A 14,920-nucleotide genomic window follows, 5' to 3' on the forward strand; every position below is an offset into this window, starting at 1 on the left:
GACCCCTGAAGCAGGCTGTTATGCTGAAACATTGTCCCATATTGGGTCCTAGCTGTTCATTCAGTAAACACTGCTTTTGAGAACAAATTAGTGTATGAGTGTCTAGTGTTCAGACTCGTCCTTCAGCCCTACATTTCCTATTTATTATGTGAATTTTATAGTGGCTATTTTTTTCCTCCTCTTCGGTGGGTATCTTTCTGTTTTACTCTTTTTCTACCATGGAAACTTTTTTTTTTTTTTTTTTTGAAGCACAGCGTTTAGTAACAGTTTATATGTAAAAGATTCCAGTTTCATCCTTGCTGAACACATCTGGGCTGTAGTCAATCCATAAGTTTTGGTAAATAGGGACTGCCAGTTAACTGGCTTCTGTTCTACAAAGGCAAACTCACTTGCAGCAACCTTGAACATGGATGTTATGGCTATTTAATGTTTTGGGTTTGTTTCTAACCATTCAAGAATCCATTGGAACACTTCCATTTAGATAACCCATCTTCTTCGCCAGCTTCTCAGAAAAATCAAAGAATCAGCCCACCTACTGGAAGTTGTGCCTTGCAGGTCTGTTTAAACCACTTTAACAGTGCCTCGTCAAAGTCTGTGTACAGGCTCCTTTATTTTGCCCTGCTTGTTATCTATTTTGACACAGTAGAAATGTGCATTTAAATTCACGTCGACATGCATACACTTGGTTACCATTTTAATATGAATTGGTCATGTGATTTTTAAAAAACAGCAATATGAGTGGCTGTTTCAGCAGCACAGGCAGTGACTTTGTAGTATTAAGCAGTAGATTTTAAACCACCGGGGGGGGGGGGGGGGGGGGCTAAAAGTATTGACATTTATTAATTGTGATATTAGGCAGAGTTAAGTCTACTACTAATAATCATTTCTATAGTGCTAATAGATATATACAGGACTGTGCACATTATATGCAGGTGCTTTTCTGTCCCTAGAGGTCTCACAATCTAAGTTTTTGTATCTGGGACAGTAGAGGGTTAAGTGACTTGCCCAAGGTCACAGGGAGCTGCAGTGGGAATTGAACCCAAATTGTCAGGATCAAAGCCCGCTGCACAAACCATTAGGCTGCTCTTCCTTCTCAGTTACTCTGGGTGCTGACCAGGGATAAAAACAATCCTGTGACATTATGTGGGGAGTGACATTAAGTAGGTTTAATTGTACTGGCATACAAGTACAAATAATCAGGAAAATAAGGATACAGGGAAATAGCAAGCATTACCCTCAGGAATGAAGTTAACAGGGGAGAAGATTAAGAGAAGATCTTGGTAAACAGCCAGGTCTTCAAAGCAGATTTAAAATTGGAGAAATTCCAGATGACTAGATATGTGGAGTTGATTCCATAGTGCAGGAGCCAGGCATCGGAAGGCAGAAGGAGATGAGTCTAAACAGAACACAGACTTTGGTGAAATCGCTAGCAGATTCATATTAGAAGACCATAGTAATCTAATGAGAGAGTAATAAATCAGAAAAGAAGATAGATAAGTTGGATGACCAATGTAAAAAAACTTTGAGTAAGCAATAGGATTTTAAATTGTATTCTGCTACAAATGGGTTACCACTGTTGAGCTGATAGTAGAGGAGTGACATGATCTGATTATTTGGCTCCATAAATTACTACTACTACTTATCATTTCTAAAGCGCTACTAGACGTATGCAGCGCTGTACACTTGAACATGAAGAGAGAGTCCCTGCTCAGCAGAGCTTACAATCTAATTAGGACAAACAGGACAAACAAGAGATAAGGGAATATTAAAGTGAAGATGATAAAATAAGGGTTCTGAACAAGTGAATAAGGGTTAGGAGTTAAAAGCAACATCAAAAAGGTGGGCTTTTAGCTTAGATTTGAAGACGGCCAGAGATGGAACTTGACGTACCGGCTCAGGAAGTTTATTCCAGGCATATGGTGCAGCAAGATAAAAGGAACGAAGTCTGGAGTTAGCAGTGGAGGAGAAGGGTGCAGATAAAAGAGATTTACCCAGTGAACGGAGTTCCCGGGGAGGAATGTAGGGAGTGATGAGAGTGGGGAGGAATGTAGGGAGTGATGAGAGTGCAGAGGTACTGAGGAGCTTCAGAGTGAATGTACTTATAGGTCAATAAAAGGAATTTGAACTGTATGCGGAAACGGATAGGAAGCCAGTGAAGTGACTTGAGGAGAGGGCTAATATGAGCATAACAACACTGGCAGAATATTAGTCGTGCAGCAGAATTTTGAACAGATTGAAGAGGAGAGAGATGGCTAAGTTGGAGACCTGTGAGAAGCAAGTTGCAATAGTCTAAGCGAGAGGTGATAAGAGTGTGGATGAGGGTTCTGGTAGTGTGCTCAGAAAGGAAAGGGCGAATTTTGCTGATATTATAGAGAAAGAAACGACAGGTTTTAGCAGTCTGCTGAATATGTGCAAGTAGAGTAGAGGAGAATATCTGCCAAAAGGGAATAAAGCAAGATTTTAAGGGCTGTTTCATCTAAAGATGTCTTTAGGGACCTAATCTAAGACCATAGAACAATTTCTGAAGAACCTGAGAGATATGGAAGCCAAAAGAAAGACCGCAATCAACTAAGACACCTAAAGATACATTATCCTTGATTTGGAATAAGAATAGAATTTATAGATGGTTGAAAAGGAAAAGTCATAGAACTAGGTAGCCACAGAGCCTCAGACTTCTGAGGATTAAGGAACAGCTTATGATGATAGATCCAATTGGATATCTGAGAGAAACAGCAAGACAGGTGTAATTGAAAGGACGAGTCTCAAGTATCATGTGCAATCAACAATTTTATGTCAGTATAAAAGAAAGGTACCAGACCTAAAACTTGCATCAACAGGGCCAGAGACATCAACAACATTAAACAAAGTTGAGACCAATGTAGAAGCTTAAGGAACCCCCAAGATAAGAGGGGAAAATTGAGAGATGTTATTCTTAAGAGCAATCTGCAAAGAACAGAAAAAATGATCTAAGAATGATCTAAACCAGTTAGGTGCAGTACCTCGCACACTAGTTTCTTCCGTCTCTTCTTTTCAGAGCAAAACAAAGGAACCACTCAGCAAAACTTTACAAATATTACATGTGCAGTGACAAATGAGTCCATAAATAATACTTAAATGACAAACATCCTGTTCAGACGGTGTTGGACAATTTTGGAAAAACAAGTAACCCAATAGTTAGCAAATTGATTCAACAATGAACTCGTTAACATCACCAATTATGAATCAAGCATAGTTGTGGGGCAATGAATCCAGCTGAGTAACATTCCCATGTTGCTTTTTAACAATCTTTTAAAAACAAAGAAAAAAAAACCCAACAAGCAATCATTTGTACTCATCCTTCTATTCCATCATTTCAACCTTCCCATCATTCATACTCCGCTCATATTAATCACTCACATAGCTCCAGACATCTCTTAACCTGGATGAAGCAGTACCAGCACCTCAGATGAAAGCTACAGTAGTCCTAAGTGTCAGCCAGAGTTGAAAAATATTGCCACAGGTACAACTATCACTGCCTATCTGGTGTATTTTTTTTCCCTTGTGTCCTTCAACCTTTAGTTTCTTTAATACAGTTCAAAACTAATAAGTGATCAACTGTATCAAAAACTGCTCTTGAATCCAATTGAATGAGCAGAAGATGTTTCTGTGCTGTGGCCCTCACAAAAGTCCAACTGGTTGAGATGAAAAGTATTGTTAGAATTCCAAAATCTAAACCTGTTGGTAAACTGCTTTCTCTGTGATGTTAGCAATGAACAGTAGGTTGGTGATTGGATGAAAATTGTTGGGAAAAGCAGTATCCAACCCTGTTTTTTTTTTTTTTAAAGATGTGAGCAAATTATAGAATATTTCTAAAAAGAATGGACAATGACACAAAACAAACAAGATTTATCAAAATAGGTGATAAAGAAATTCCACATTCCTTAAGATCTAATATGAGAGAAATAAATGATAAAGAATATGCTTGGTCCCACTACCATAAATGTGGACCGACTTGGTATATTGGGGGTGGGGGGGGGGGGGGGGGGGGGAGAAATGATCTGACTGATTATCTAAGGGACCTTGAAGAGCTTCAAGCTTCTTTGTAATATGTCTCTGATAATCATCCAGAGAAAACTGGGGCAGGTTAGTTTATATAGTAGAATAATAGAGGATCAAAGTTTTTCCACCGATTAAAACAATTCCCAAGGATAGCTTTTAGTGGAGTGAATGCAAGCACTTGTTCAGGCTAGATCTTCCTATATAAGGAGAAACTTATATTTAGACAATGAAGACCAATTCTCCTGATAGAAGGAGGAAGACTCGGACTTACAGCAGTTATGTTTACTCTACGTACTGTTTGCTTATGAGCGCTGTGCATTGGAATATATCCAGGTAGACTCCTTTTGTGGTGAGTGGTAGGAGCATGGTGAAGGACAAAGAAGTTGATTGTGGAAAGAAGATGAGAGGAAAATACAGAGACCCTTTCCTCTAAGGGGAACAAAAGAAAGGAAGGGTAAATTGAAAGGCGTTGAGAGGTTCCTATCAGGGCTGTGAAATGGTGCCTGATAGAAACATCAGGGGGGTGAAAGGCAGAAAGCGAGAGAGACTAGAGCAGGCAAAGGAGATTAGAAAATGATTTGACCTTGGAACAGGAAAACTACAAAAATAGAGTGGGAGAAACTTCTAAGCATGAGCTGCTGCAATATTCAGACAATGGCTATTTTTATGAGAGAGGGAAATAGAAAGAAGAATAAAGTCTAGGTCAGAAAGAAGATGCAGAAAGTCAGAACCCAGTTGAGTAGAAGGATTAACTACCAGAACATTAAAATCCTCCAGAATGAGTAGTTGGCTATAGAACAAAGGAAAATTGTTTTGCCTCAAAGGAAGCTACTGTAAAAGGGATAAAGTAAGAGAGGAGGAAAAAAGGAAGGCCTGAAACCTGTGGCGGTAAAGCATCAATAGAGGCAAAGGGGCAGGAGAAGACTTCTTTAGGGTTCCAAGAACATAGCACAAAGACGGCTACCCTGCCTCTCCCCGACTTAAGAGTCAGTTACATACAAAGGAGAAGAACCATTAAGACATGATTGCATCAGATAAAGGGTCCCCATCTTCTAGCCAAGTTTCAGTGACTGCCAAAAGAAAGGGTCTGTGATCTGAAAGGTCAGAAAGCTGAACATATTTATTCTTTATCAACCACATGTTAATGAAACTGACTCGAAAAGAAGAGTTCAGAGTGGTGTCACAGGTCTCCAAGACAGATGAGTGACACTCTTGATACCACTGAGGAGGGTGGAAGTTATAAGAGCAAGGCATCTTAAACTTAAAAGGATCAACAAAAACCAAAAAATTTTAAGTGTAAAAGACAAAATGTCAGTGTATGAAGAAGGCATGCAAAGGTTGCTCCTCCATCGTGCTATGGCACATGCTGCAGTGGTGTGGCATTTCAAGGTAGCAGCTGATGTCACCTCAATGGCTGTCAGATTAAAGGACAGAGAACAGTATGGGAAGGATTGCAACAGATAACAGAGTGAGACTATAAAGATAGAAAAACAGCCACATCAGTAGTCCTGGAGTACAAATACAAACACAGTGATGTAGCCAGTCCATTAAGTTTTATATTAGATTCATTTTGAACTTTTAAAGCCCAAATTAACAATTTTATGGACAATTGTTTTAACATGTATTTTGAACAGATGAGTGATTTTGTTTTTATGTGTTTTTTAGTGTATTGGTTTATGATTATGTATGTAATATATTTGTTATCTGCATAGTTAATTATGCAGAATATAAATCAGTAAACTAAACTTTACGAAAGCCTGTTTGCTGTATTAGTTCAAGCTTTAGTTTTACCTGATTAGATTTTAAGACATGAGCTAAATACTAAAAAAAAAAAATTAATATAGCTTTTCCTGTGTCCAAACTTCTTCACTATGCACGCAATAGCATAGGAATCTGTATGCTGTATAATGCAAACTTACCGAGAGCTGCACAGTCCTGAAGGAAAATAAAGCAGTTGTTCTAGAGTCAGTGGCAAGAGAAAGCCTTTGAGAAGGGGGGAGGGGGAATATGTGCTGAGAGAAGAAAGTTAGGTAGCCATACTTGGTCATTTGAGACATCCACTGGCCTCAAGACCTGGCAATGAAAAATACTGTTCTAGGGCTTTCACTCCACTGACAGATCATTTAAGATTACCAGAATCAGTTTAATCAGAGTGTGGTGCAGGTACTGCTTCTCAATAAATTTTCTGGTTGAATCAAACAAATTCATGCAGCCAGGAAATTATTAGCACAGAAATGGCAGAACATCATGGTGGAGGATCCAAAGTTGACAAGGGAGGGATGGCAGTACTATGTCAAGTGACATGTTCATATTGTAAACTCCTATTTGCCTTTTTTTTTTTTTCAAATTTGCCTTTTTTGCATGGAAGTTTTTTTTTTTTTTTTTTTTGCTGTTTAGCAGTTAAAACGTAATCAGAAGGGTGGGTTGGGGGGGGGGGGGGGGTTGCACCTCTCCAAATGTTTTGAAGTCCCTCTCACTCTATTGTCGGTATTACTTCCTTACTCTTTGCCGCCGCCGCCCCCCTCCCCCAAAGTAACAGATGATCAGAAGTCTTATTTCTATTATATGACTATGATACACCTTGTTTCTCTTCTCTTTCTAGTACAAATTTAGACCTAATGTGGCTTATAATGCACAACCTCCACCATCATGGTAGCGCTTCTCTGGACCTCTTCAGTCTCGATCAGGACTTCCTAGACCTGTCATAGTGCCCCACAGCTAGTTGGGTTACAAGATATCTACAGTGAAAAGTCCATGAGAAATATGTGTTTGAGACCAGTTTAATATGTTGAAATTATAATCTCCAGTTTCCATGCCTACTAATAAAACACAGTACCCTGCCCCCTCATCCTCAAATCTCTCCTCTCTATATATTTACCTAACCCACCCACCAATTTTCCTATTCCCAGGGTGTGGCCAGAGAGCAATGTCAAAAGTACCCCAAGTCAGTTGTCACTCCATGTAGCCCTCCAGTAATGTTTCCAACCCTCATATTTCTGATTATATGTTACTCTCCACTAGTATTCATGTAACTTTGTAAGTCTAAGTGCTTAGGAAATCTGCCTCCACATCTTACAACATCAGAATGTAAATACAAGCATAAAACATAGCACAATATATAATGGATCTTGGAGGATAGTAGGATAATCATCAGATAAAATAAGGGGGAACAATGGCTTATTGTGAATGGTAAAGCAGGTGACTGATAGTCTTAAACAGTTGAAGTAACCACAAAGACTTTCTAAAAGTAATTCAAATAATTTATCAATTTTTAGGGGTAGCTCTTAACAACCAACTGATACATTTTGGGTTTTTTTGCTTTCAAGTTAACAGTTGGAAAGTAATAATCATATACCCCATTAAAATATGTAACATTATATGCACTAATGTGAATCTGTGACAAAATGAAAAGGTTCCCTGTATCGGATACATGACCAAACTATTACTACTACTATTTAACATTTCTAAAGCGCTACCAGGGTTACGCAGCGCTGTACAATCTAACAAAAAAGGACAGTCCCTGCTCAAAGGAGCTTACAATCTAAAGGACAAAAAGTGCAGTCAATCAAATTGGGGGCAGTCTAGATTTTCTGGATAGAGGTACAATGGTTAGGTGCCGAAAGCAACATTGAAGAGGTGGGCTTTGAGCAAGGATTTGAAGATGGGCAGGGAGGGGGCCTGGCGTATGGGCTCAAGGAGTTTATTCCAAGCATAGGGTGAGGCGAGGCAGAAAGGGCAGAGCCTGGAGTTGGCGGTGGTGGAGAAGGGTACTGAGAGGAGGGATTTGTCCTGTGAGCAGAGGTTACGGGTAGGAGCGTAAGGGGAGATGAGGGTAGAGAGGACTTATTTTGTGTAACTGTTCCAAATGCTGGCTAGCAATAGTAAGAGTATTATCCCAGGATACGTTTGAAGCCATATTAGATCACAAAACTTATTAGTGTAGCAAAACTGCGACAAAAATCACCAAAACAGAACTGTAACCAAAGTAGGTGATTGGTTATTAGTTTCTGGAAAAAATATTGGGGTTGCTCAGGCACTCACAAAGCTGGAATCTATGTTCATTTGTGATTTACTAAATCACAAATTTACCTAATCACTGCTCACTGCCTGTACCTTTTATCCCCACCTCTTTAATTCCCTTACCTCTTAATTGTTCTCTCTGTTTGTTTGTCCTATTTAGATTGTAAGCTCTTTGAGCAGGGACTGTCTTTTTTTCATGTATGGTGTACAGCGCTGCATATGCCTTGTAGCGCTATAGAAGTGTTAAGTAGTAGTAGTAGTATTTACTTGGGGCTTTTTAAACCTATTTTATATATCCTGTGCATCTTACTTTTTAATCCAGAGGTTCTCAACCCAGGCCTGAGGACATACCCAGTCATTCTAGTTTTTCAGGATATCCATAATGAATACACATTAGATATGTTTGTAATCAGTGGAGGCAGTGCATGTGAATCTTATGCATTTCACTGTGGATGTCTTACAAACCTGACAGCCTAGGTGTGTTCTAAGGACTGCTATGATAATCACTGCTTTATTCCAGTCTTTGTTATAACAATCCTCTATAGCTGCATGGTTATGGATCGGGCACTAGGTGTCACACTTGTATCAATGTCATTGACATTCATGAACATTTAGCCATGGAATTTGTTGCACTCGTGGTGTCACTAGCATAGCTTCAGCTTTCAACTGTGTAGATCATGAACTACTTTATTACCTAAGAGAGATTAGCCTTTGGGGACATTGTTTGAATGGTTTTGGTCCTTTCTCCGGATCACTCCTCCTGTGTTTCCCATAACTCCAGAAATTCAACATTGCAAACATTATCATGTGGTGTACCTCAGGCATCTGTTTTTATCTCCTATGTTTAACTTATTTCTGATTCCACTGGCCCTCCTGAACCAAGAACTTGGTATCTCAGCTTGCTTTTTAATTGATGATATCCACTTGATTATTTATGTTGATCCCAAGCAACCAGATCTCACATCTGTTAACACTAGTTTCCAGAAGGTTGCCTCTTGGCTTAAGAAACATCACTTAAAGTTGAATCCATTTAAATCCAAAGCTATATGGATAATTAGCTGTCCGTCAACCCCCAATATTGCCCCTCAGTTATTAGGCCATACTTTGTCAATAGATCCAGCTATCAAAATTCTAGGAATAACTTTGGATTCTAAATTAACATTTGAGGTGCATAGTGCATGACTTACCCAGAAATGTTTTGGCACATTACTCTTTATAAGATCAATACATCCCTTTATCCATAAGCCTTTGTTACATAAGCTGGTTCATGTACTAGTTCTGAGCATAAAAACATAAGAATAGCCATACTGGATCAGACCAATGGTCCTTCTAGCCCAGTATCCTGCTGAGGCCAATCCAGGTCACAAGTACCTAACAGAAACCCAAATATCAGCAACATTCCATGCTACCAAACAAAGGGCAAGCAGCGTCTTGACTATGGGAATTCTATGTTTAACTAGTAAAAAAAAAGGCCCGTTTCTGACACAAATGAAACGGGCGCTGGCAAGGTTTTCCTCAGAGTGTGTGAGTGACTGTGTGAGAGAGAGAGAACGAATGTGCGAGTGTGTCTGAGAGAGAGAGTGTGTGTGTGTGAGCATGAGAGTATGTGCCAGGGCCCCCCCTCCCTCCCTCCAAGTTCCAGGGTTGTCCCCTCCCTGCCTCCCTTCGAGTTTCAGGGTCCCCTCCCTCCCCTGCATTATGCTCTCTCCCCTGCATTCATCCATATGCAGGAAACATCCTCTGTGCCCTGCCCCCTCCATCCATCCATGTGCAGCATCTCGCCCCTGCCCCCTCCACCTCCCTCCGAGTTCCAGGCCCCTCTCCCTCCCTCCCCCCCTCCGAGTTCCAGTGTCCCCCTCCCTCCCTCCCTTCAATTTCCAGGGTCCCCCCTCCCTCTGTCCCTTCGTCCCTCCCTCCCAGTTCCAGGGTCCCATGGAACTGGGAGGGAGGGGGGACGGAGAATGTTGGAGGAGTGACATCAGCAGGTGGTTACAATCCCAGTGACACACATTGGAAAGTTGGAAGAGCAAATTATTATATTAGATAGGCTACCAAAATATACTGCCAATCATTTCCAAAACATCCAAAATACAGCTATTGAAATTATTGTAGGAGCAAGCTGATTTGCTCATGTTCAACCACTTCTGAAGGAGGCTCACTTGCCATATATTTATCACATGAAATACAAGATGTTAGTTTTGACACACAAAGCTTTTTGTTCTGTATAGTCCACTACGTACCCTAATATCTGGAACCGTTTTGTTTTTCTACCTCTTTCAACTTGTCAGATTAAATTCTACTTAGGGAACCTGCAAGTTTCTAGCTGTCACCTGCCATGTGGATCACGCTGCCACAACATTTACAGATAGAGAGTCGCTTAAACCATTTTAAGATGGATCTTACTGCACATTTTTTTCTATTAGTGTTTGTGGGATCTTGGCATATCAGGAGAGCATTTGTACAGATACCAATAGGAGACACTCCACCTGCTGTCATGAAATGTCTTCTGTTTGTATCCTTAACATGATTGAATGTCAACTGGCTAGTTGCTCTTTTTAAGCTGTTTTATCGTAATAGGTTTTTTTCTCTCTCTTAAATTATTGACTGAAACAGTATTGTAAACCACTGTGGTTGGCTGGTATCAGAAGGGTGCAACTTAAAATAAATTTCAGTTTGACTATGCCTAGTCTCCCTCACACCTCCTCCACCACACACACACACTTACTTACTTTCCTGGGGCTGTGGTCACTGCTGCTGCAGCAGCATCCCCAGTGTGCCTGAGGAGAAAAGAACCTGTACCAGGAGTGAAATCCATATTCTTCCCTTTATGTACAGAGGCACTGACTGAGCCGCCCCCTTCTGGTGATTTTTTAATGAAAGCTGTTGGTGGAAAATAATCTCAATGCAGGCACAGTGTGCTGTTATGTTGGCTACCTTGACAGACTCCCACTCAAGACAGACTACTGCGCTTCCAGCTTGGATGCTTAGGCTACTAAATGGAACAGGCAAGAGAATAGTTCAGTGTCACTCTACATAAAGATCTCGACTGAGATTACAGGCTCATTTCAGAGATTACCAGTATTTCAAACAGCACTGGCTAAGATTTTAAACCATGGACTTTTGGGATTAAACAGAAAGAAAGTGTAAACTGGTACTTGGTTTTAAAAGAAATGTAGACATGAGTAGCTAACAGTAATAAAAAGGTAAAGAGAAAGCATGTTTTCACCTGTTTCCTTCCATCTTTCAGGTATTCTGAAGTTTGTGGAGGTTGCAGTTGGTCTTCTGGTGCTAATCTGTTTGGTGGCCTCTTACGCAGTCATCACAGGATACACCTCTTCAGCAGGTTTGGGGATGGGCGCCTTCAACATTAATTCAGCTTACAGCCCATTTGAAGGTGCTGAGCTGCAACAGCTGCGGGACTTGGACATGCAGTACAGCCAAATGAGAGCCCCTGGTGTGTACGGTGGAGTAGCTTTCACCCTGGTTGTGGGTGCAGGGACACTTTTTTTCCTTCTTAATGGTGCCAGACCCCTCCATCACATCTCTACCCCTGTCCTCATAGCAGAGTTGGTTTTTGATATCTTGGCCTGTGCAGGCTATATCATAGCCGTGGGCCTCTACCTGCATTTCATTAAGCAGGTGAACACCACAGACCTGTGCAAGAGGAGGGAGAGCCTTTACGCTGGCCGTGGTTACAACTGGATGAACTGCGAAGTGCAGGGTGGAGATGCAGCAGTGGCACTGTTTGGCCTCATTGCAGCCTGCCTGTACCTGCCAAGCGCAATGCTCTGTGGCATGATTATCAAAGCACGAAGGCAAGGCCAGGGGAATCGGTCCCCTAAGGATCGGCTCTCCAGTTATAACCAAGAGAGAGCTCACAGAGTTCACCAACCTGCAGAAAAAGAGCAGTTTCTTCCAAGCATATTGGTGTGAACTATCACTAACTGTGAACAGCTGGGCACCCACAGAGGGTTGTAGCCATGGATTTGCTTCTAGGAAGGGTTTGTAAAACAATGAATGCCTTTTATGTAGACACTCAGTGTTTGAATTTCATAATATGGCAGAGGTGTTTCTCTTCTGGAGTCAATGATGGATTATATATTCTTCCCCACCCCCCAGCTTCATAATATAATTTCCCCTCTTTAAATCTAAGGGGTTGAGAAGGGAAGCTGATGTAAGACTAGGGCACGTTTGCCACTGTAACAACATATTAGATGTCCTTAAGTGTCAAACTTCTTTTTTTTTTTTTTTTACATCAGCCCTTAAGTATCTGTAAATCTCTAGATACATGTGTGCTAGTACTGCAACTTACCCAGTCTGGAATTCCACATTAACCATCATTGTGCAGCACATTCATGCTGTAAACTAAAGTTGTGGTTCTCAAACTGTCTTGAAGGCACACTTAACCTTTCTAGTTTACATGATAGCGGTAATGAATATGCATTAGAAACATTTGCATGCTGTTGGTCTCCTATGCATACAAACGGATTAGTTGTGCCTCTAAGACAGGAGTGAGACCCTGGAGTATTTGCCTATCCGTTCATGCAAAGGTGACCTTGTTTGTGCTTGCAGTTGATTTATGCTTTTCTGTTTCTCAGCAGTCTACGAGTAAGACTTTGCAAATTTTTAAGCTACAACATGCAGTAGAAGTTGATTTTTTTTTTATAATGATCAAAGCACAACCACCTATCTCTGCATGTTTAATTGAGCATTTTACTAGGACAAAGGGTTTGTACCACTTATGAAGTGCTTAAATGGGTCAATAAAAGAGCACCTATGAGAACTGCTCCCATTATAAGTGTTTATACTGGGAGAAGGTTTAAGAAATAAGTTGGTTTCAGAAAGTGAGCTATCGCCTATGCCAGTGGTTTCCAAACCTGGTCCGAGACACCCCAGCCAGTCAGATTTTCAGGATATCTATAATGAATATTCATGTACTATATTACCATAACTATGAGTTATCTCAAAAATATTTATTATATATTGCAAAATGTCCTAAAACACTATAAAATCTGAAATCATATCATTATAGTGCTGTTTATCCAAACAGCCTAGACACGTGACATTAATAAACATTACTCATATTAAATCACATAGCACCCACCCCATACTAATCAACGTGGTTAATGAAAGTCTGATCAAACAATGATGTACTTATCCCAATGATGTTCCAGCAGTCTGTCTTGAAGAATTCACATTAACTCACACCACAGTGCCAAAATGCAGTGGCGTAGGAAGGGGGGGGGGGGGCGGAGGGGCGGTCCCGCCCTGGATGCACGCCGCTGGGGGGGGTGTCGACTCCGCTGGTTCACTGCTTTCTCTGCCCCGGAACAGGTTACTTCCTGTTCCGGGGCAGAGAGAGCAGGGAACCAGCGGAGCCAATGCAGCTCCCAGCGACGTGCACTCAGGGCGGAGCGGCCCTCCCGCCCACCCTCTTTGGTAAGAATGTGCTCCGGGGGGGCGGGGGTGTGCGCAGCGGCAAACCGCCCCGGGTGTCAGCTGCCCTCGCTATGGCACTGCCAAAATGTAATAATTAAATGTCCAAAAACTGTTCCATAGTCAATCTTTGGATTGGATGAATCAACTTTGCAAGTGACTGTAACCCCAGAATCACACGTGCAATAAAGTGCCACGCTGTCCTTCTTTAGTGAAACTAAAGCCTGTTTCTGCAAACTACCAAACCCAACACGGTCCATGTTTCACTCCACTAAGCGTCATGGGTCAGACATCTTATACTGCTTTACAGGCTAATGGGCAGAAAAGAACTCCCTCCAAGCCCACTCACCACAATGCGGGTCTGCCACAAGACACCCACACAGGCGCATGTAGCACATTCAAATCTCTAGTCCATGCCCCCGCCAGCAGCTCATAGTCCAAAGCCAACAATAAGTCTTCCAGAGATTGGTGGTGATATCGCAAAGACACCAGTTGTTGTGCACCCAGCGTAAATGTAGTAGTTAACTGCTCCCGCATGTCCTCTGTCAAAGCAGAGGCAGGCAAAGAGTTTACATTAATGTTGTAATTGTAGATAAGAAAGTTTTCACAGTCTTCTAATGCAAACTCTGCTCTTAAACAATCATAAGATTTACAGTAACCCTCCTCGGTGAGAACTTGAAAAAGAAATAACATTCCCTTCCATCCTAAATGCTGAAAGGAAGCATTACTCATACCCGGGGGATAAGACATTACCTTTTAGAGATAATAGGCACAAATCTTTCTGGACAAGATGAGGCTGCCTACATACCCAGCCCCACACCCGACATGGGAGTGACACAAAAAGTGATTCCCTCACCCTTGGCTGGCGCAACGCCACCAAGGCATGCAACACAGCTAAAATGATATGGCCCACACAACCTCTTTTCCAGAAATAAATAGGAAAAATAGTTGATGTCATGGTACCAATCATTAAGATGTTGCATGCCAAATGGGTTAACGTTTAAACATAAATAAATATGATCACTCCCAAGTCCTGCTTCTATTTTGTGCACAAAAGTACTTCACCCTCTAAACTTTATCACTCTCTCGGGGTTTTTGTAGCCAAAATGCATGACACTGCATTTTTAGCATTAAATCTAACCTGCCAAATTCTGGACCATTCTTCAAGTTTTGCTAGGTCCCTTCTCATGTTATCTACACCAACAGGTGTGACTACCCTATTGCAGATTTTGGTATCATCTGCAAAGAGGCAAACCTTGACAGCTGTTCCGTAATATCGCTTACAAAAATGTTAAGAACCAAACCTTGTTCCACAACACTGGTAACATCCCTTTCCTCAGAGAAAGCTCCATTTACAACTACCCTGTGTCGCCTTCCACTCAACCAGTTCTTAGCCCAGACAATTTAGGGCCCATGCCGAGGACAC

General features: G+C 41.3%; 1 protein-coding gene across 3 annotated transcripts in view; it reads left to right on the forward strand.

Moving 5' to 3' along the window:
* LOC115472973 (MARVEL domain-containing protein 3-like) overlaps window positions 1-13,322 on the forward strand; it is a 53,507-nt gene extending 40,185 nt beyond the window's left edge. For all 3 annotated transcript variants that reach the window (XM_030207554.1, XM_030207539.1, XM_030207547.1), the window contains exon 4: window positions 11,306-13,322. In XM_030207554.1, the coding sequence (XP_030063414.1) occupies window positions 11,306-11,991 (686 nt within the window). In that variant the 3' untranslated portion in view covers window positions 11,992-13,322. The remainder of the gene's footprint in view (window positions 1-11,305) is intronic.
* The last annotated feature ends 1,598 nt before the right edge of the window (window positions 13,323-14,920 follow it).

Source organism: Microcaecilia unicolor, chromosome 1 (assembly GCF_901765095.1).
Source record: "Microcaecilia unicolor chromosome 1, aMicUni1.1, whole genome shotgun sequence".
NCBI classification, from domain to species: domain Eukaryota; kingdom Metazoa; phylum Chordata; class Amphibia; order Gymnophiona; family Siphonopidae; genus Microcaecilia; species Microcaecilia unicolor.